At 36.8% G+C, this 23,143-nt stretch overlaps 2 protein-coding genes across 3 annotated transcripts; both read right to left on the bottom strand.

The window, feature by feature from the left end:
• Positions 1–1,838: 1,838 nt before the first annotated feature.
• Positions 1,839–5,672, bottom strand: LOC147858776 (aspartate aminotransferase, cytoplasmic isozyme 1-like). The gene is made up of 12 exons (XM_087325806.1): positions 5,533–5,672; positions 5,127–5,198; positions 4,816–4,877; positions 4,519–4,602; positions 4,298–4,397; positions 4,046–4,166; positions 3,440–3,603; positions 3,095–3,232; positions 2,793–2,914; positions 2,438–2,532; positions 2,225–2,345; positions 1,839–2,133 (listed from the first exon to the last, which is right to left on the bottom strand). The coding sequence occupies exons 1-12, from the start codon at positions 5,587–5,589 to the stop codon at positions 2,055–2,057; spliced, it is 1,215 nt and encodes a 404-aa protein (XP_087181932.1). The 5' UTR covers positions 5,590–5,672; the 3' UTR covers positions 1,839–2,054.
• Positions 5,673–15,256: 9,584 nt separating this feature from the next.
• LOC147858775 (Threonyl-tRNA synthetase) lies at positions 15,257–22,913 on the bottom strand. Of its 2 annotated transcripts, none has more exons than XM_087325804.1 (22): positions 22,599–22,913; positions 21,223–21,334; positions 19,746–19,880; positions 19,600–19,650; positions 19,427–19,516; positions 19,262–19,336; positions 19,053–19,181; positions 18,881–18,970; positions 18,290–18,378; positions 17,799–17,895; positions 17,618–17,704; positions 17,408–17,492; positions 17,233–17,327; positions 17,123–17,155; positions 16,963–17,049; positions 16,748–16,840; positions 16,570–16,662; positions 16,171–16,392; positions 16,017–16,088; positions 15,846–15,917; positions 15,638–15,757; positions 15,257–15,509 (listed from the first exon to the last, which is right to left on the bottom strand). In XM_087325804.1, exons 1-21 carry the CDS (start codon positions 22,775–22,777, stop codon positions 15,659–15,661), a joined length of 2,085 nt encoding a protein of 694 aa, XP_087181930.1. In that variant the 5' UTR covers positions 22,778–22,913; the 3' UTR covers positions 15,257–15,509; positions 15,638–15,658. The 2 variants fall into 2 exon arrangements, with proteins under 2 accessions (XP_087181930.1, XP_087181931.1); XM_087325805.1 differs by having other exon boundaries at positions 15,658–15,757.
• Positions 22,914–23,143: the final 230 nt, after the last annotated feature.

Raw genomic sequence — 23,143 nt, 5'->3', positions numbered from 1 at the left:
AAATTAAAATTAATAAAACTATTTCAAAAAAATATGCATGAGAATGGAGCACGAGGACCACCATGTCTCGATTGAGTTACTACATGGAATTCAACTCTAATAATGTATCAACAAGCCATAAGTTCATGAGTTTGTTGATCATAAACTCATCCAAATGATTGCTTATTAATTGCATGAGAGGCTCAAAGTACCCAACACTCTCAATAGTAACACTTACATTCAGTCATTTATTATCACATTGTAATATTTATATATCTATAGATGTGGACTCAATTGAGTCACCATTCAAGAAGACCACTCTTGAAGCTCAACAAGAAGCTAGTAACAAATGTTTACAATATCTAATCATGTACGATGAATCATGAAAATCCATTCCATCTTGAATTGCAATGTTTCTTGACCCAAGATATTTTTGTTAGATTGGCATTTTTCATTTTTTTATCTTTTGTGATTGTATCATTTTCAAAACAATTTACTAATAGTGTCTTCTATCTTGATGTAGAGTTCCAAAACCAAGTAATCCAACAAAGAGACATCCAGATATAAAATTGATCCAAAATATATTGAACACAAGCTATCATCCCAATATTGTCCATGCTTCTCCATCCAATGATACATTTGAAGGATATTATCCAAAACATTTGGAGTTTTGTAAAAAGTTAGGTATCCATGAGAAGTCTGATGAATCATTAACAAGTTGAGACATTGAAGATTTCTTAAAGCTTCCACAAAGAAAGACTCACATAGACCCTCTTCACTCTGGTTTAGTAACAAGTTTTAAACACATTTGATGATATTATCAAATTGATGAATTGAAATAGGTCTGCTTTACAAAGGATGTACAAGATGACCTAGGAATATTTGACAATTCCAACTTCATCGACGCCTTCAAAGGAAGCTAACTTTGAAGCTTTTTATAACTTTGACGACAGGTTTTAGTTGAATTTAAGCACTTCAAGGTGAAGATATACATTAGATCGTGGTTGGATTTACTTGATGGTACAAACATTTGTATACCTGAAGACGATGGCATAGGATAATGTTGTGGAATTCTTATATTTGGACGACTCATGAAATTTTGGACTTTTGAAATACTTAACGTTTGTGAAATACAACCTTAAACCAAAATTTCGAAATGTTTATTCTTGCAGTTTTAGGAATATTGATGTTTAAGCTTTAACCGATTTACGGTTCGGTTTAGGTTGGAAATCTCATAAACCAATTAAGGCTTAACCATTTTGGTTTGGATAACATTAAACCAATAAAGCCAAGGGTTTAGTTTGGTTTAGGTTTGGAACAGTTTAGCTTGGACACTGTTAAGCAAATTAAGCCCAAACCAATTGTAGCTGATTCCTATCCTTAATGTATACAAGTAACTTATTCACACCATAATATCACAAGCAACGATTCAGTTTGGACTTATCTAGTTTAGCATTGTCCAAGTCAAACAGTTTAATATGTATTTCGAAAAAGAACTTGAATTGACTAATACTTAATCTATTCTCTTAATCTTCTTCTAATGCATACAAGTGACTATTCTCTTAATATTCTTAATGTATTCTCTTAATCTCCTATCCTTAATGTATACAAGTGACTTATTCACACCATAATATCACAAGCAACAGTTCGGTTTTGACTTATATGGTTTAGAATTGTCCAAGTCAAACTGTTTAATATGTAATTTAGAAAAAGAACTTAGAAAAGAAAATCCTTAATCTTCTCCATCTTCTTCTTTCGGTATCGAAGACTCAAAACCTTACGGAATGGTAATCCATCCATCACCGAAATCATTTGTATGTTGTAAGCTATTGCTATAACATATATCCAAAACTCAAATGTTAAATTGAATTGTTTTGGGTTTGATTTATATTGCCATAACAAATCTCCAAAAGTTGAAGTTAGTTTCAAACTTTATTCTCTCTTCTGAGTAACACATAACCTGTGGAACAAAATTTGAAGAACCATGGAAGAGAGAAGAACATCTTGAGGTTCTTTCTTTACTCTCCATATCTTATTCAGTTATTATTTAACTTAAAATACACATCAGAACACAATTACTTTGTCACAGCAGCATGGATAGCATCAGCAAGATGTGGAACAGTTTTAGAACTTAATCCCGCCATGCTAATCCGCCTGCAATGGTTTTCAAAACCAATGAATGAGTGAATAAGTTTTAAAAACCCAAATTATTGTGACTTCATGGCTATTAGACATAATGACTTACCCATCAGATGTCAAGTAAATGTGATATTCCTTTGTCATGAAGGCAACTTGATCCTTGTTCAACCCAGTGAATGTAAACATTCCAATTTGTTTGATAATATGGCTCCAATCTCCAGGTGTGCCTATAGGGGGGAGAGGGACATGTATGATGCCATCACGCTTCATGATGAATCCAAACTAACTAACCTCCTCCGAACTAAATACACATACATACCTCGAGATTTCAGTGCTTCATAAAGTTCTTCCCTCATTTTAATGATTCTATCTGCCATGTTCTTCAATTCAACGGTCCATTCATTGAATAAGTCCCTGGATGGACAAAGATGAAAAGCCATGAATTTTATTAAAAACTCCCTCCAAACTTCAGATAATTTTAAGCCCCCAGATAAGGTTTCACCATTCATATCAAATTTCATGACATAAATTTGGACATTTTCAGTAAGTTTCAGTTTTGGCAACCTTTTATAGAAAGGGGGGTTTCAAGTTTACACAGAATTTCAGTTCTTCTCATGTTTATACAACAAGATTATGCAATACTTCAATGCATGGTTGAGGATAAATATATTTACTTGTCACCCAACACAGTGGATGCAATAGCTGCCCCATGTATTGGTGGATTGGAATACATAGGCCGAATAACAAGTTTCAGTTGGCTTTCTACACGAACGGCAACTGGTTCACTTCTACATACCTGGATATAAATTCATTTTAAGACAGATTATTAAGAAAAACATGAGACAAAACCATACAGATTCAAGGTGATAAAACATAGCCTAGCGTTTTGAAGAGAAATATAAGATTAAAGCCATAATAAAAAAAACCGTTCAAGATGGCAGATAATAAATAGCCTTTTGGTTTTTATTTCACGTACTATGCTCAGAGCTCCGACTCTTTCACCATAAAGGCCCATGTTCTTAGCATAACTTTGTGCGATAAAGCATTCTCCTCCATCACCCACAAACAATCGGACAGCGTATGCATCTATATCAAGGCTACCACTAGCAAAACCCTGTTGAAACATTGAAGCTGCTTTAACCAGAAAGAACGATAAGCTTGCGTCCTAAGTAACCAAGATGGCCTAGAAGACCCAATGATGGTATGATTCTCATCTTGAAACTAAAACAAAGAAATGAATAGCAGCTGTCTAATGTAATGATATTAGTTATAACACCTCTAATTAGAGAAAGAGGATAAACCAAGTTAATTTTCAGTTCACCTGATAAGCGCTATCAAAGAAAGGTAGCATGTTCTTGCTCCGGATAACCTTTCGTATACCTTCCCATTGTTCAGGTGTTGGATCAACTCCAGTGGGATTATGTGCACAGGCATGTAACAATACCACTGCACCTGAAGGTGCTCCATTGAGATCTTCAACCAAGCCTGCACAAATGTTCCTCTTAATGTCATTTGCAAGACTTATAGAAACCAGTCTGAAATGTTACACAAACACACGCACATGCATGCACGGATAATCTTAGATATTACAGCTAGAGATGGTTCTATTGCATGCGAATAGCGTTTTTATCCAGACAGAAGCATGTATTTGACTTGTGCACGCATATAACTTTAATCAGGACATGACATTAAGGCTGTAGATAGGCCCATTTGCCTGTGGATAGCATAATTTGTCCAAAGATGGGCCTGTCTTTGTTATGTGCATATACATAGTATGACACATAAAGTCAACTGGGTGTTAGTATAAAGGCTAGAAATATTAGGTATTCAGGTGCAAATGGGCCTTCTACCCCTAGCCTTAGATTTTTAACATAGTGAGACTCTTCATTTGAATATACGATTTTTCTCAACTCAAATCCTAACTCACCTTCGTAATCCAATCCCCGTGTTTTAGGATCATAATATCGGTAAGTTTCCACCTCAAGGCCTCCGAAACCAAAAACCTTGTGATGGTTACCCCATGTTGGGATAGGAACATATATGACCTTCTGAAAAATCAATATAAACAAAATGCCTTTGTAAGCATATTGAAAGAGCTTTAAGTCACATGTTCGTTTAAGAGATTATAACATTTTAATAGTTTCTAATGCTCAGTTTGGTAGAAGGTAGGATAGCTTACATTGGCATAATGTCTAGCGAGAAATTCGGCCCCGACTCGGAGTGATCCAGTTCCAGATAAGCACTCAGCAGTACAGATCCTTTTCTCTTTAATAGCGGGACTGTTTAATCATAATTTACATAAAAATGGGAATGGATCCAAAAGACGAACATCTATATAAGGTAAAGACTGTTTAGAAAGACATTTTAAGCAGAACAAAGACAATGAATGGCCTCACAGACCTGTCTTCACCGAGAATAAGCTTAGCACTGAGCTGAGTAAATGTAGGAATCCCAGTTATTGACAAATACTCCTTGTTCCGTGAGCTGCATTAGACAAAGCCAATACAATTTTCAGATCAATTGAATTATCACGAGCAATTACACGATAACATTTTCCATAAAGTATGAATTTGAAGCATTATCCTTAAGAGTTATTGCATAACAACAGTTTCCACAATATCAATTTGAAGATTTGAGCATAATCCTTCAACGCTTTCCACATAATATGATGATTTAAGAATAATCGTAAACACATACAGATCATGGATTAAGCGCTGTTCAGCTTCTCGGACAACTCGGAGTACATAAGGTTTGCCTTCCTGAAACAATCAAAACCATAGCTTCGATTAAGCCTGACAGAATAAAGTGTTCCTAATTAAATCGTTCAGATTAGTAATATAAATATGTATATTTAAATTTAAAAGAAGAAGGTCGGCATCAGGCTTTCATTCTTGCAGGATCAATCGGAAGAACTTATAAATATCTTTGAAGTCTCAAATAAAAACAAGATCTACTCAGAGAATCGACGGGATAATGGAAATTAAAATAGATATATCAAAATAGATAACCTCAGTTCTATAAGCACCAACGCCTAAATTGAGCTTGGATGGGCTTGGATCCTTGTTGTAAGCAATGGTAACCTGTCAGAAAGATCGCATTATTAGAGTTTCTCGGTTAACAACATGCAAATATTTGAAGAAAGAGAAACCATGCAAAACCATCTCTTGCAAAAGATCTGGTCAGTGGAGATAAATCAAAGAGGAACAATTTGTAAGAAGTAAAGAGATATAAAAGAAGACTAAGAAGAAGAGAAAGATCTGGTCAGTAGAGATAAATCAAAGAGGAAGAATTTTAAGAAAGATATAAGAGAAGACTAAGAAGAAGAGAAAGATCTGGTCAGTAGAGATGAATGAAAGAGGAACAATGTTCAGAAGTAAGAGATATAAGGGAAGAAGAAGAGAAGGGACTACTGACGCCAAGTATAGGATCGTCTGGAGCCTGCAGGACGTGCTCGAATGCAGAGGTCGCCATGGCCGATGATGATGAACTAACTGTGTAGAGAGAGAGTGAGAGAAAGAGAGAGAGGGGAAGAAGAGAATTTGTAGTTGGCAAGCATTTATATAGCTCTCAGAAAGAGAGAGAGAGAAAGAGAGAGAAAATGAGTGTTATGCCTTTGGCCACCAAGACGATTTCCGGGCGGACATTTCCGCCCGTTTGGCAATTTTTCGAGGCGGACATTTCCGCCTGTTTGGGAATTTTTCGGGGCAGACATTTCCGTCCGTTTGGGAATTTTTCGGGGCGGACATTTCCGCCTGTTTGGGAATTTTCCCTGGCGGACATTCCTGGCTTCGATGATCTCTCCTTTATTTACCTGCCCGTCCTTTTACCGCCGGTACCTTGAAGACTCTAAGAGGTTGACCATGCCAATCTAGACACTAATCCTCGTTATTTGTAATTAGGACAGACCAGGTTTTTCCTGTACTCTAATATATTCACTACATGTTACGCGGAAAAGAAGAAGAAGGAGAGACAAAGACAAAGACAAGAGAAATCACAAGGTATACCATCGTTGCATAGATCTTTGCCATTGAAAACAAAGGTTACACATTGGGTGGATTGGCGGTTATATGATGGTACACGCTTGTTACAGCTCACTACATATATATTGTACCATCATGCAATGTCGGATCATTATCTTGCCTATCTCCTAAAGCAGAAAATGTATTGAATGTATGTAAGATGAACGCAACATAGTGGCAAATATTACAACACGGTGGCATTCCCGTTTGCAATTTCGTAGGTATTCATATGGAGATTCATTGATTGGTGGGCTCCCATTAGGTTCAGCCTTAAAGAGACGAGGACTAGGGTCAGGCACTTGTTTCTTTTGCATCATTCAGTTGGAGGACAGTACACATAGGTTCATTAAACGTCCTATAGTGTGTACCATTTGGAAGTATTTATCGGACATTTGGCAAGTTTTAACCCGTTATTATTTGAGACCTCAACAATGAGTTTTTTTTAAGTATGTTTGACAAAATGATTCAAATGATGACATGGAGATATTGTTCCAATTTTTACGTTATTGGGGACTACAACACAATTGGAATATGCATAATGCTTTCGTGTTTGATAGTAAACATGGGGTGAAAGCGTATATGAAGAAGTTGAAAGGTATTCTTATGTGTAATTTTTGGATGTCAGAGCATGTGGGCCCCATGTGGGGATCATTTCCTCAAATTCATATTCAGGTTTTCCAATGGCATTACAGGACGTCCATCTCCCTACATAGGATAGATGGGTAGAGGAGAATAATAAGTTTTGTAAGGGGATGTTTTTTTTTTGAAAAATTATTCTTCATTAGTAGAAATTTTGCATACATGACAAAATGATTATGCTGAAAACATTACAATGACCCATGAAAACCACAAAGAAGGGTATTGAAAGATGAAAAGAGAATGATATAAGACATCGTATATGTAGTGAACGTAGAACGTAGTGTTGTAAGTGGATTTTACATACAATTAATATAATTGTGTACTTTTACCCAAGAGAGAGAGAGAGTTTTACCATCCCTAGAGTATAAGTTTGTGTTTGATTATTTGCGGTACTTGGACATGTAGTATATTTGGAACTTGCGAAATGGTTTCTTATTTGATGGGCTTTCTGGAGTATCTCAACAGATATGTAGGATAAGAGGAAAGTTGATTTGGCAATTTTCACAGTTATGTTGTATGGGAACTTTGTACATTTATGTCACTTTGAATTGCAGCACCTTAGAAGGTTGCCCTTGCCACATCGCTATCTTTGACGTAGTTTTGATAGCAAGGTTTTTTTTGTATTATCATGTTGTTTTAATATAAACATACATTTACGAGAGAGAGAGAGAGAGAGAGAGAGATGTAGTATCATTATTGTCCACAAAAATTTAAATATGAACCATGGAACCGAATGTGAAACACATAATTGTTGCGGCCCCTTAGTAGTGGCTTGCGATGTTTGTGAATTTTACTAGTGAATGTGACGATATATTTGAAAGCACACATTGTGGTTGTTTGAGAGAAATGCAAGTGTAGGGATTGGACTCAGGTTGACAAAGTGTGGAACATTCTAAACAAACCGTGAATTCTCAAACTCACAAACTTGTTCGATGACAAAAATGCATAGACTGACAAGTGTCCTCACTTGCCCCCGATGCCCAATCTCACATACAAGTGAATGTGAGCTAAGTCATGAGGAAGAAATGGTAGAGATGGCAATCAAAACAATGGCTCTAACGTGTACCTGTGAGTGTGATCTCCTTGTTTAGAGAAGAAGATGGCATTGAAATTTGGTGCGACATATGTAGCAAATGTGTGAAACATTAGAGAATCAAAAACATAACCGAAGTCGTGGTACAAGTTTTATGCAAGATGTGTAGAAGCAATGATTCAAACCCACAACCTACACTAGCAATCTTAAATTATTATAATGAAAATCTACTAACTCGAGCCTTGAAATGCAATATCATACAATATATATAATTCGAGAGTGTTTTACTATTGAAGTTTCCCAAATTGGCATTCTGGTCATCATTCCAAAATTATTTGCATGGTGTTTGTAACATATGAGTATCCCAACCTTACTAAATGATGACGGATGGAGATCCAAACACACATGAAGATGGCCTAGATTTGGCTCTCCCTTGTGATATCCCCTAATTAGGATACATGCTACATAGTTTGTAAATTGTTGTGGCTCTCTCTAGAAAAACTTGGGCTCATTTAATCACATTCCAACACTCGATAAAACAAGAGACACAAAGAGATGATCGTTGTTGAAAGTAACTCAAAAAATAAGATGTTTGTCATTCCCCCTTATGAGTATCATTATTAGGGTAGAGTTACAACTTCAAAGCCTCCAAAGTGCTGATGGAACTTGAGACATTCACCAAGGTTCAATATTCTATTGTATGTGATGGGAACAAGATATAAGTTATAGATCATGAAAAATATCATTCAATGTAAAGCTTTAATGTTACATATTTAGTGGGGCCATAAGACCAACACTTTAAGTGAGCCAAATGTTTGATTTAGAATATTCAACCAAAATTATTTATTACCCTAACAACTTGACGCTATAATCTTTCTGAAATTTGTACACTTATCAAGACCTTCCACCACATTTTTTGAGCGGGCCATGTAGGTTGTCATGTATCATATGGTTTTGTTGCATAGGATTTGCATAATTATGGCTTCATAGTTATGGGCTTTTGTAGGTTTTAAAGTCTTCTAAACATTTCCATCCGTTGATTTCAAGTGGACATTTCCTTCTGCTTAATTTCTGGCTTTGATGCTATCTCCCGTCATAATCATGTACATGTTATGTTTAGCTTGGACTTGTATGAATATGGTTTCATACCTATGGAGTTCTGTAAGCTTCGAAGTTTTCATATTGTTTATATACATCAAGGAACCATCTAGAACTACACACCAATTGAATGGGAAAAGGATGCATTTTTAACATGAGAAATAAGAAAATAAGTTTTTTTTTTCCAATAAAATTTCTACTTCCATTAGTTAAGAAAAAGTACATAGGATAATATACAACTCATATGTTACAAGCCACTTTGCATGACTACAAGAAAACATGTATAAATGAAGCAACAAAACCTCATCACAGAATTACTCGACAGAATCCCCACAACATGAGCCTCACACAACCCACATTCAGCAAAGACACCCTCCAATCTCTTCACAATTCAGCGCCCACCTCTATGTTTGGTACCTTTGGAGGAAATAGCCACCGGGATTGCTGATAAATCCACTTTGCATTGCCATCCACCATTTGTAGCATCAGAGAACCTCTCCATTTAAGGAGGGAGCGGTATCTAGCTTATTCACTTGCATCAGAGGGCCCCTGAAGGTTGTCAAACTTTCATTGTAACATAGAAATCGGATTAAACCAAATCATCATTAAACTCTCAGTCGATGGGGTTTGCTTCTCGGTAAACAACTCCTTGCACCTAGATACCCACACTTGCCAAACAGTAAAGCCAGCCACTAAAAACCAAATATCTACATATTGTTCCTGTATGTATAATGAACCTCCTTGAGCTACAGGTTCTACAGTTCCATTCACCACCTTTAAAGAAGGATTATTTCCATTCCACCCATGAAACCATGCAGCCGATTCAGTAGCTAACCAAACAACTGCTGCACTGGATAGTTGAACTTCAATCCCGCATCAAGCCAAAATTCTTAAGCTCCTCGTCCAAACTTCTTGGGCTCGTGGGCAACTCCATAAATAATGTGCGATTTCCTCCAAACTCGCTCCACAAGCCTTGCTATTACTCATGTCACCCCTTTTCCACAACCACTCTTTAGTTGGAGCAGCCCGATGGGTGATTAACCAAAAAACACCTTGACCCTCTCGGGGAGGGATGAGTTCCATATCCTGCTCCTGGTTTTATCCACGAAGACCGAGTCGACAGCTACATGGGTTGATTTGTTGACAATCTTCTCACGATGCCAGCATAAATGTCTCCCCAAGCAAGTTGAGTAGTCAAAGAAACCACATGATTTACCTTGTTCGTCCCTCCACGTATATTCTGCAGGATCCCATTCTAAACACTCGAGTGGCTTGCCTTCAACAACATACAAGATCCAATCCTCCTCAACCTCATTGATTGATGGATTCACCTTCCATTTCTTACTGTCTCGTGCCACAAATCTAATCGGGAACCAACGAGCACCTGCAACTACTAATCCCAACTGGATGATCTTCCCATTCTTTCCTAGACCCTTGACATTGATCAGTTTTCCGGCATCAGCACATTGTATGAACCATTCACCCTCTTCCCCATTACTAATAGGAATAGAGTAGACAACTTTATCGACTAGGTCAAGCATCTTCCTATCATTTCTGAACTTTCCCGCGTCTTCATATAATTTATCCCGATTACTAGGGGACAACTGCATCCAATTTTCCATTGACTGAATCCCAACACCATGCAATATAGCCCACGACATACCCTTGCTCTAGCCAAGCATCTTCCCCTCAGTCAACTTTAAGGTCTCGTTCCACAATAGGGGTTGGTGCATCCATTTAGCATTAGTACTTGGACCTATACGGTTAAGATGCCCACGGACCATACCCCACGCCTTCATCACTAACATGCATGTGCGATCAGCCAACCAATTAGATTTCCTAAGCTTTAAGTCCATACAAAATAACCATGATTTATGTGGCTTCCAATGCCCACCAAGTTGTGGACTCCAAAGGATGCTTCTATTAAAAATCAACGTTTTCCATAACTCATTTCCGGGTAGCAAGCTCCTTACGAATACCTTACATAGCAATGATTGACTTTGTCCTCCAAGGTCGATCAATCCTAAACCCCCCCTTATTTTTGGGAAGAATCAACGTAGACCATGATACTTTAGTTGTCACGTTGTCTTTCCTATTCCCAGCCCATAGAAACCCTTGATACACGCTTTAACAATACGAATAGCATGTTTGTCAAACATCCACACTGAAACCGCATGCCACAGCGTAAACAAGAGCACATGGTTAGCTACTATGATCCTGCTAGCTAATGATATATTCATCCCTGACCAGATGCGAATTTTGTCACAAATTTTACTTTGAATTTGTTGCAATTGTATTCTTTTGTTGATGTCTACACCAATCCACATTCCTAGATATCTGGTGCCTTCCCTTTTTGCAATCCATCTGAATTCAACATTTGGTTTCCATACCGGCTCTGCCTGTTGCCATTTGCAAGATTTCATCTTGGTCAGTTGTCAATGAATCATCCTCTCGCTTAAGACTTAGAATAGGCTTTCCCTTCAGTTTTGGAACCTTGGTAAGAAAAAACTCCATGTTAACTTTATCTCCCTTGATAGTGCACCATGTTGCCGACTTTCTGAAGAGGAATTGCTCCCTTTGCTACCTAATCTCCTACAACACCCTTGTGGCTTCCTGCAGTCTATCTTTCGCCCAAGAATAGTGTGGGTCCACTTGCGTAAGCTTTTGGGCTGAGATGACTGCCTTCCTCAAGCGTTGCAGTTGGGATTGACACCTTACCAACTCCTCTCTAGCCTCTTTCTGAAGAGAAATTAGAGTTCACAATATAGGGGGTACAAATTTGCCAAGTGGAAGGCCAATGTCACAATCCAAAATCTTCTAGGGATCCAACCAATAGATACATGCAACTCTCTTTTGCGATTGCAACATTTTTTCCTTAAACACAAATTTTTTAATCTGAATATACAATTGGCATTGTTACAATACTTTGATATTTTACCTTACTTTCCTAATGTCTTTGTTTCTATAAGACAAGGCTTATTAAGGATGGCATTGCTCTATTTCCCTTGAAACACTTTCCTTTCCCTTCAACGAACTAGTGATAATTTCAAAGACCAAGTTTCTATGAAATCTAAATACTTCAAGAAATGAGTAAAGTTCCTCAATCTTCTTGACAATGACCACTTAAGAAGAGATTCAAAGTCTTTAATTTCACACCGAATTATTGTATGTTATAAGTCACAAAAAGAAGGAAGTTACATTTCAATTTATTTGTGATAACGTGATTATTATGAATGAGATAAAAACTCTTTGGAAGATTATCAAAGTCTTACATACAATTGGCAAGGATACCATCCACGTAGACAATAACAAATTTCTTTGAATAAGATGTCAATAATGCAATCATTAGTGTCATGAAAATGTTTGGTATACTCGTCAAATCAGCTAGCATTGTGACATTGTCTTCCTATGAGGATGCACGAATATCTGCATATATTAGAAGAAAGTTAAAATGTATTGAATTATAGTGTATTCTATTGAGTGTATTTATGGTTGAAACGTGTCCCTTCATATGAATGGTTCTAACTTTTCATCCGAAATGAATCCTTATATTATTAATGATGTTTCTGTATTATTCCACAATCCCCTTCTTTTAGAAGATAATGATTAATTTTAGCTACTTAGAACGTGCCTCAATGTTTTATTGTTTGACTGCTTTTGTTGGAGTATGTTTGTCCTCTAATGTTTTATGTGTTTTTCATGAATCTTTCGATAATTGAACCATGTGTGCCCTATGGTTGTGTATCTTCTCTAGGCATGTGTTTTAGTACAATTAAAAACATATTATTTTCCTTCCATTTCCAAGTTTTCCAAGATTATGATGTACACCATGGTTAGGTTTTTTATTGTTGGATGTTTAGGTGCTTATACACTTGTGAACTCCTTCTTTCTTCTTTCAAACAATGACTCATTACTTTCCTCATTTGCATCCCTCTATCCTTGGGCCTTGGGGCATAGTTGTAGGATTCTTAGAATAGTTGAAAGAAACAAGAAATTGATATACACTTGTGCAACACTTGTTTTTTGCATAGTGCCTAATCCTAGATATTTCCTTACCACGTAGGAAGATTTTTTAGGGATAATGGTGTTGTGCACCAAGTTTTGTTTTTGCTCATGTCCATGAGTATATCACTAATCATAACGATGTCACTCGGGATCAAGTTTTCTATTCTTTCTGTTGGTTGCACTCTTTCAAAACTAATTATTTTGATTAAAGAAGTGTTATGAATCAACATTTCACAAGGATTCTTGATGATTATATGTCATGTGCCCATGAGACTTAGTTTATGTATTACCTTTTCACACAAAAATGTTATTTTTAAAATCATAAGTACATTTGTTTGCTTAGTTTATGTTGATTCCACATATGCTTGCTAAAAGCAATAAAGGAATTGCTTTAACCATCAAGCTCGAACATAAGGCATTCTTTTTGTGACAAATGAGAAAAACCATTGAACAATTGTTCGCTCTTATGAAGCCACTTATTGGATTGTCTTTATTCTATTGTGATTTATAGCTTCATGCAATTCCATGTACTTTGGACTCAGGACAATCTTGCAGACATGGCATTCTATTCAAAAGACCAATGTTTGGTTACAAGAACGTGATTAAACTTTGTACCAATATTTATAGTATGAACACACCTTTCCGAAATGTGCAACACCCATGTACACAAAACAAGGAACTTATCACAAATATGATTACATTGCACTCAAGGAGTTTTATGCCTACTTTCACTTCGTTCTCGAGGAGTGATGAATAAGGAAAAAAACGCCTACAATTGAAATTTATGCCTACTTTCACTTCATTCTGATTCATGGCCTAAACACATTATTCACAATCAAACAATGTGTCATTTCAAATTATTTGCAAAAGCAATACAAAGTAAATTGATGAGCTTTATATGATCAAACATTTTTATGGCAAGGCCAAGATAATATATACCCTCTTCATTTTCCTCACTAACAAGAAACATTGGTCAATGACATTTGCATTTCAATTTTCCACTTCAAAACGAACCATTTCTTGGTGATGAAATTGTTCCACTTGCCCACAACTAGGCTAAGAAGATCTCTACATTATCAACCAGATCAAACCTTTTTGTAGGTGAAGTAAGGCAAAAAAAATCTAACTCTTCATTTCCAAGGCTAACATAATACATATCCTCTTCATTTTCAAGGCTAACATAACATTCATTATAAACATTGGTCAATCTCATTTGCACCTCCCATCAAACATTTTTATGGCAAGGCCAAGATAATATATACCCTCTTCATTTTCCTCACTAACAAGAAACATTGGTCAATGGCATTTGCATTTCAATTTTCCACTTCAAAACAAACCATTTCTTGGTGATGAAATTGTTCCACTTGCCCACAACTAGGCTATGAAGATCTCTACATTATCAACCAGATCAAACCTTTTTGTAGGTGAAGTAAGGCAAAAAAAATCTAACTCTTCATTTCCAAGGCTAACATAATACATATCCTCTTCATTTTCAAGGCTAACATAACATTCATTATAAACATTGGTCAATCTCATTTGCACCTCCCATCAAACATTTTTATGGCAAGGCCAAGATAATATATACCCTCTTCATTTTCCTCACTAACAAGAAACATTGGTCAATGGCATTTGCATTTCGATTTTCCACTTCAAAACGAACCATTTCTTGGTGATGAAATTGTTCCACTTGCCCACAACTAGGCTATGAAGATCTCTACATTATCAACCAGATCAAACCTTTTTGTAGGTGAAGTAAGGCAAAAAAAATCTAACTCTTCATTTCCAAGGCTAACATAATACATATCCTCTTCATTTTCAAGGCTAACATAACATTCATTATAAACATTGGTCAATCTCATTTGCACCTCCCTTCAAAACAAACCATGTCTGAGTGATGGAATTGCTGCACTTCTCCACAACTAGGCTATGAAAATTGCTCCATTATCAACAAGATCCATCCTTTTTGGAGACACCATAAAAGAGAAGTAGGTAAGCATAATTACAATAGTAAATTTCAGGAATAGAAAACACATTCCATGTGATTTAGGAGCAGAAAACAAATTTCATTCACTATGTACTCCAACCTTTTGCTTACTCGTGTTTCCAGCTTCAAATGATATCCTCGCTGTTTATATGTATATGAGTCATGGCTGTGTGGTTTACACAACTCAGATATCTTTGTAACATTTGATATCTAACATCAACATTAAGGGGTGACTATGATGGTAGCTGCACTTCGTAATGCCACTAAAATTAAACTTAGAATTCAATGAAAAACATCTATCAATTCCTCTTGCTTTTCGTAACTGAATATTCTTCAGGAAATTCCTGCCAGAACTTAAGATGGCGAATATGTTTTTATTAAAGGAGCAAAAGTGTTTTAAATTACCAGATGGAAAACATAATTAGTGTTGAATAGTCTTCTTGAATGCTTGTTCCTAACAAAATTTTAATCCAACAAATTTCGAAATTGTAAGAATCAACTCTCTCTCTCTCTCCCTCCTATCCTACATGCTTGTTTTATGTAACATAGATTCCATGAGCATGCTTGCTCACACAATTATGGGATGAATTCCATAATTAGGTATCTGCCCTCTCTGCAAACATAATTATGGGACGTATTAATATAATATTAAATTGGCAAAATTGTGTGAGCGATAGCAATAAAAATAGAGACAATGATGTCAAAACTAAGAAACCATTCTTATATATAGAAAAGTCTCACCAGTCTACTTGGAGATGTACCTCAACGATACGCAGCAACTTCATCCTTGAATTCTTCTATTATCTGTTGAATGCTTTTAGTACCGCGTACCTGATTATCATCTCGAGTGCGAACATTCACCTGTATAATTTCATACCTCAACATAAAAAAACCATTGAAAAAGTTTCAGGGATGCCAAAAACTGAAACAAAAGCTTCGATGAACTTACCGTGCCATCAGCCATCTCCTTTTCACCTACAACAAGGATGTAGTTGTACTGAGCTAATTGGGCCTCTCGAATCTGGCATAGGGGTTACAATGTTAATTTCCGCATGACAATATAATAACTTTAAAATAGCTCTCTATCCTCATCCAGTACAAATCAAATGAATACTCGGACCTTCTTGTCCAACTTTCTATCGGAGCTATCCACGTCCACATAAAAGCCTGCATCATGTATGTCATTGCGAACCTGAAAAAGAGGTCCACCATAAATGAAATGAGAAAAAAGCAGCACAAATAGTTTAAAAGGATACAGAATTTATTGCACCTACCTTCTGAGCATAATCAATAAACCTCGCAGACACTGGGCAAACTATCACTTGGCGAGGGCTTAACCAAAATGGCCACTTTCCAGCATAATGCTCAAGTAACATGGCAAGCATGCGCTCCACTGATCCTAATATTGCTCTATGGATCATAACAGGCCGGTCTCGCTTGGCCTCATCTTCTGCTGAGTATGAGAGCTCAAACCGTTGTGGTAGTTGAAAATCCAACTAAGTTAAACAGAAAGGGAAAATGCAGGTAACTAAAATAGCTGTGCAAAAGCAAAATACTTGTGAAATATACAATCACAATTTTATAGTATCTTTCCAATTGCATGGTACATACTTTTATGATTAAAAAACTACCTAAGCCACTATAACATCACCTACTCACAGAAAACCCCATACCTGGAGAGTTCCACATTGGAACTTCCTTTTCAGAGCATCAAAAACCTGAATATCAATTTTTGGTCCATAGAATGCTCCATCCCCTTCATTAATCTGCAGATGATGAGCATCCATAAAGTACTACCATGTCGAACACATAACACTGCAATGCTTGGTATGCCAATAGAAAGGTAATTACCTGCCATGGTTTTCCAAATGCATTCAGTCCTTCTTCCAAAGCTTTCTCAGCTCGTGTCCATGTTTCTATCTCACCCAAGTACTTCTCAGGTCTCTAATCGACAATTCCATTGTAAATACATGAGCAATTGTATATGGAGATCTGTGGTTTCCTACCTAATTGTAATTGTGAACAGAGCAGTTAAGAAGATGAAAATCTTAGAGCTTTCTAGTTACCGTGGAAAGCATGAGTTCAAACGTAAATCCAAATATGTCATACACATGTTGAAGCATGTTTAGTACTTCATTCACTTCACCTGATATCTGTACCATCAGGGTCACACTTAATATTGAGATTTAATGTGAATGATTCTAAACACAAATTTATATTTCAAACCTGAGATTCCATACAAAAAATGTGTGCATCATCCTGCAGGTGGAAGAGGTGTTAGATATATTTCAATCAATCTACGGTAAATTGAAGAGAATTAATCTCAAAATAGCCACCTGTTGGAAGCGCCGCACTCTAGTTAGACCTGTCAAAGCCCCACTTAGCTCATTCCGATGCAGAACACCAAAATCAGCAAACCGAATTGGTAATTCTGCATTAGAAATAAACAAGGGCATGTTACACTACTATAAAGGGAAAAGTATGGTTTAAATCACACAGAAGGAGATTGACCTCTGTATGACCGTACTCTATGTAGAAACATCAAACAATGGGAAGGACAGTTCATTGGTTTAAGACCAAATTCCTGCTTCTCAATCTGCAACACAGGTAACCAAAGCATCAAAACGAACAATGAGCTGAAATATTGAATTTGCATTGACTGTCACTATTTAACAACACAATCTTAATCACTACCCTAGACTTAATGCACTAGATCTACACCTCAAAAGTAAACATATTTTCTTTGTAGTTCGCTGCATGGCCAGACGTTTCCCAAAGCTGCATATTGAAGATGTTTGGTGATACGACCTGTAATCAAAAAACAAAACGCAGAATTGATCATAAGGAAATAACAACTAAATAACAATAATGGCCCAAGTCTGTTTTTGTTTTATTGACAGACCTCCTGATAACCTCCCTTCCAGTACTGGCGACGAATGAACTCAACTAGCTTGTTATAAATTCGAGCTCCATGGGGAAGGAAAAAACAGCTTCCAGGACTGCAGTTATAGATAGTCAAAAAACTTAGTCAGCAGCTAGGAGAGAACGAAAGAAAGATATACTAACATCTACTACAGGCCAAAATCAGCCTTTAGACAAATAGTGATCACAAATATGGGTGTATTCATGTTATCCATACTGAGACAAATATGGACAGGATACAGATACAGATATAAGTATAGATGTGTGCGCATGTACATATAATATATAGATAGATAGATGAGACCAAAAACTAATACACAAAGGTACATAGATGAGAAAAAATACTAATACACCAAATCAATCGAATTAATTTCAGTGAGGTTCACTCACGGACATGCAAACATTCATTTAGAATGCATGCAGGTCATCAACTGCTGGAGAGAGATAGAGAAAGAGGGCAAACATCAATACCTCAATGGGTGAAAAAAGAAAAGCTCTTGTGCTTGCCCCAGAATTCTGTGATCTCTCTTCTTTGCTTCTTCAATTTGATGGATATACTCCTAAGAGAAAAAAATACATCAAAAAATTGAGCAACAAAGATAAAAATCTACATCCAAGGCCTAGGTCAGCAATAACATGAGAGATTTCACAACACTCCATGATAAGAAGGATCAGAAAGTTGCTTTCCCAAAAGGTGGTCCCAGTATACTATAAAATCAAAAATATGTATCTTTCATGTCTGTTTACACCGACTTATCATTCATACATCCATATAAAAGAAAGAAATTATTACTTATGTATAGTCAAAGATAGATATGGATATATACAACACTGAATTTATCTAATTTCTTGTGATCCTCTTTTCATCAGATAAGAAATTATATGGATTCAGAATTATAATTTAGATAAGAATACTGATTTGCATAACTCTAACTCCAATAGATAGCATTTTTCAAGGAGAAACAAAAATATAATATACTTTGGGAGGGGAGAACTAATCTTATATGAAAGAAAGTTATAACACATGCATATAGTCTCAGAGACAGGTTAATGATTATAAACCTTCAGCTTTTTGGGATCAGGATAAGATATTCCATAGACTCTTTGTAAGCTTTCGCGGTCAGCTTTACCTCTCCAATATGATGCAGATGCCTGCATACAAACAGTTTCCGCTCGTATTAGACAAGCATACATGCAGCAATGTGCACTAGAAGTATTATATATTTAAAAGCACCTTTAAGACTGCAAAGGCCTTGACATACGATGTACTTGGAATGTGGGGTCCTCGACAAAGGTCAACCAACTGTCCACATCTGTACACTGTTATCGTCTTATCTTCTGGAAGCTCGTTAATTATCTCAATCTGTATCAACCCAAGTCAAAATCCTAATAAGCCACCACCATTTGGTGAATCAAGCATGGACTAGGGAATAGAAAAATTACTTTAAATGGGTTATCTGCAAAAATATCCTTCGCTTGATCTCGAGTAACCTCAATACGTTCAAATAATTGCTTTTCCTGTGATATGACATGATTATCAAGTTGACTTTATAGTTTCTCTTTGCAACACATTACTATCAATTGGCAGAATATACAAAATGAGCTTACTTTGACAACATTAGATGCTCGTGTCTCAATCTGTTTGAAATGTTCCTCATTAAGTGTCAAGTTCATATAGTATGCGTCATAATAAAACCCCTGAAAAATATTACAGGACTCTGTAAAAGGATTGAAAACTATGCTATATTAAAAAATTTAACAAGTTGACAAAGAAGACTTACTTCTCCCCTTGTAGTACAAGGACCAATGCATAGTTTGCAACCATACTCTAACTCCAGAGCCTGAAGACCAGATTTGAGCAAGAATTAGATATTTGGCACGCATGATACAGCCGAAAGATGAAAAGTATTTTTATGCATGACAAAACACAACTAGCCTCGCCAAGTATGTGAGCACTGGAATGCCAAAAGGTATCCCGTCCTTCATTTGATTCGAAGGTAAAGAACTGCAACGTACAATCATCCACCAACGGTCTCGACATATCCCATAGCACGTCATTCACCTGCGAAAACCTTTGTGAATGTATGTAAAATTTGTACACTCAAGTGTACAAGAATATATAACAAGTGTGCACTCAGGTGGCAAACTCTTTTGCAAATAGATTTTTTTGTTGATAAATATTATGAAGTGTGTTTCCCACCAAATATTATTACAAAACTTTCACAGAAGATACAAACCTGTCTTTAAGAATGGATCATGGTACACATTATTGTGATATCCGTGGTTGGGCAGACAATGGAATATGGCACAAAAAAGAGCTTAATGTCTTCACACTGATCAGTCAAATACATCTGTAGTTGTTGCACATTGGTCAAAGTGCATATCTGACTGATTATTCTAAAAAGTAAGGAGACTATGGCAAATGGATATGTCAGCTACGGGGATTGGTAGAACATTTGATCTCTCAACAGACAAGCTGAAGCTGCAAGAGCAAGACATTCATATGTAACATGCGATCTATTCACCAAGAAAATGGTGCATACTATCTTTTGATAAATCATGTAAGGTCAACAAGATTGGCGAAAGGAAGATTATTAACCATGAGAGAGAGAGAGAGCAAACAATTATCAATGAGTTGCAGCAGCCTTTTCTTTATGGAGGCTCACTGCATAGGAAACTGCACTAGTCACAGTTTCCAGTAGAAGGAATCTTGTTTTCTTCTATACACTTGGAGATATTGGTCTCCTTGTTGCATGATATCACACAGGGAACTTCCTCTTCTTCTTTATGTGCATCATTATCAAGCCATTAGCAAGATAACTAATCCATTCCCTACTTATACAATTGTACACTTCATTGCTCTATCTTTTTATGAGCTTCTCTGAATTACCACCGAAAAGCAAAAGTTTTATGAGTTAACTATGACTTGCTCTCTTCTTGGGCGATTCATTTTCCTCTCTTTGCTGATACAAAGTTTTCTCCGATTGTTTTTCTCTACATTATTTTATTCTCTTAATGTTTTTGTCTTTGCTGCTACACAGTTTCCTCTCTCTAGCTGCTGCTCCTATCTACTCAAGATAAAGTTGACTACAAACATCCACAAAGATATCTTACTGTTCTAAGCAACAATAAAATATATACAATATTTGCTATAACATTCTTTAGGAAGATATGCTCAAGGCACCAATCGTCAATATTTTGACCATGTAACATTGGGCTTAAATCAGTTTGGTCTTTTCACCTCTTCAATAGAATGGCCTCTAGAGTATTGGAGTGGAAGTCTCCATGTGAGTTGTTGCAAGCAGATAACAGCCACGTTTCCAAATACATAATCGATATGAGCAAAGCCAGTTTCTAGCAATATTTCTAGATACATAGTTAAATGAGCAAAGAGAAACACATACTCGAGAAATGAGCCAGTTATGATAGCCTTTCGGGTTTATTTCCTTGGCAATGTCCACAGGGCTTGTAATCCATTTCTGTCCCTCCTTTACAGTGCCATCAGGAAGCGTAATTCTGTGTCACAACAATTACGAACTAATTGTAAGCACGATGACAAACTAGAAATAGCACCAGAAAACAATTCAGCAAAGCACGAATGAAATGAAACCTTTGTTATGAAATGAATGAAAACAATGTTGACATAAAGTATGAGTGAGGAAAACAATGAAATGGCATCAGCACCAGAACTATAGCAAATCGAGAGTCATATCAATCATCCGTTTAAAAATGTCTTTGCTTTCTGTGAATGTTCATTGACAACAGTGTTGTATGTAAGCATGAAAAAACAAGTAATGACATAAAAAAAACTGAGTTTCCATTTCAGAATCCTTTGTTTCCTCGTAGAAGTAATAAACATTTTTAACCACGTTGCTTTTAGTGAGTGAAAGCAACGATGACCTGAAGTAAACATGAAGACAAACGAGAAATGACATCAAAGCAGCATAGCAAATGCATAAACTCTTCTTTCAAAAACCCTCACTTTCTGTGAGTGACAACAGTGTTTGATTAAGGCAGCACGATAGAAAACAATAGATCACAGCAAAGCAGGAACTACACGAATTCTTTCCAAGAATGTTCTTCCTATGAATAAAAACAGTGATGATTAGCTAAATTTGGCATACTAATAACCACGAAAATAGTATCAGAAAGCATAGGAGAACAAAAATCAGATGACCCTTTCTTTCAAATTTGCTAGTTTTCTGTCAGTGATACCAATTTTGACGGATCGTAAGAGAACAATGTATGATGCAAATCGAGAAAAGGTAGTCAGAGCGAAGAAAATTTTGCATGAATTCTACTTTCCATCTCCTTTCAAAATGATGTTGAGATCGATCAAGGATGACATTACTGAAAATTGAGAAATGGCATCAGGAAACACGGTGAAACAAGAAAATGAAGGAGATTAAGTACAATGCATGATGAAAACCAAAAAGTGGTAATCAAAGAGCGCAGTGTAAAGCAAAACACACGTAAATTCAGCTTCCAAGATGATGTTGAACTCTGTCAAGTATGGCAAGATATAATGAAACGAGATATGTCATCAGGAAACACTGCAAAACGAAATTCCTGCTTGCGGAAAACAGAAAGAGAAAATGAATACAAAGAAGAAGAAAAAAACCTATCCCTGTGACGGTGCTAAATAGTTCAAATTCGAAAACAAGGAATCTCTGTTCAAATATTCTCTTTCTCTCTCTCTCTCTCGCTCGCTCGCTCTCGCTCTTTTGAGAAACCAGTGAAAAACAGCAAAAAGCGATAGAGAGAGTGTGAAGGGACGTACTTCAATAGAGATCCACCGATCTGCAGGTTTTTCTCGGAGAGCTCCTTCTGGATGCAGCAGAACTTATGGATGCGTTGCGGGAGGACAGATTCGTGGTAAGGTTGATCCTTGAGAGAAGAAGGCGAAGGCGAAGGCGAAGGAGAAGGAGAAGGAGAAGCAGAGGGGACGGGAGGGGCCATGGCGAGGGGAGAGGGAGAGGGAGGGGAGCTGCACAAAACCCTAACCCTAATCCGTAGGGCACCACCACGACAGGCAGCACTGATGTCTGCTGCTGTGCGGCTGCTTCTTCTGAGTGGCAACGACCGGTATAAGGAGAGGAAGAAGAAGACCATAGCCATCCATCCATACACATATAACACATATAACACACACACACACACACACATACACACATTAAAATTTTGAATGAGAATGAACGAAAAGAACCCTTCCTTATTATGCCTTCTCTCTCTCTCTCTCTCTCTGTCTTTCTTCTTAGGCCCTGGCTAGCTAGGGTATGGGTCGTCGGGTCTTCGGGTCTTCGGGTCTTCGAGGATGGAGCCCGG

This window comes from Azolla caroliniana, unplaced genomic scaffold (genome assembly GCF_043228905.1).
Source record: "Azolla caroliniana isolate FFs.n. ecotype wild unplaced genomic scaffold, voAzoCaro1.0.p SCAF_10, whole genome shotgun sequence".
NCBI classification, from domain to species: domain Eukaryota; kingdom Viridiplantae; phylum Streptophyta; class Polypodiopsida; order Salviniales; family Salviniaceae; genus Azolla; species Azolla caroliniana.
The sequence above is the reverse complement of the archived record's forward strand: the minus strand, read 5'-3'. Positions and strand labels throughout refer to the sequence as shown.

Bases quoted from the DNA above. Each gene is read 5' to 3' on its own strand.
- LOC147858776 (XM_087325806.1), bottom strand. From the start codon at position 5,589: ATGGCGACCTCTGCATTCGAGCACGTCCTGCAGGCTCCAGACGATCCT. The intron at 2,915-3,094 runs GTACGTGAAATA...ATTTATATCCAG, and splicing joins GAGTCGGAGCTCTGAGCATA to GTATGTAGAAGTGAACCAGT. The intron at 2,346-2,437 runs GTATGTATGTGT...TCCCCCCTATAG, and splicing joins TGAAGCACTGAAATCTCGAG to GCACACCTGGAGATTGGAGC.
- LOC147858775 (XM_087325804.1), bottom strand. From the start codon at position 22,777: ATGGCCCCTCCCGTCCCCTCTGCTTCTCCTTCTCCTTCTCCTTCGCCT. The intron at 17,493-17,617 runs GTGTAGATCTAG...CCTGTGTTGCAG, and splicing joins AAAATATGTTTACTTTTGAG to ATTGAGAAGCAGGAATTTGG. The intron at 17,050-17,122 runs GTTTGAAATATA...CTGATGGTACAG, and splicing joins TTTTTTGTATGGAATCTCAG to ATATCAGGTGAAGTGAATGA.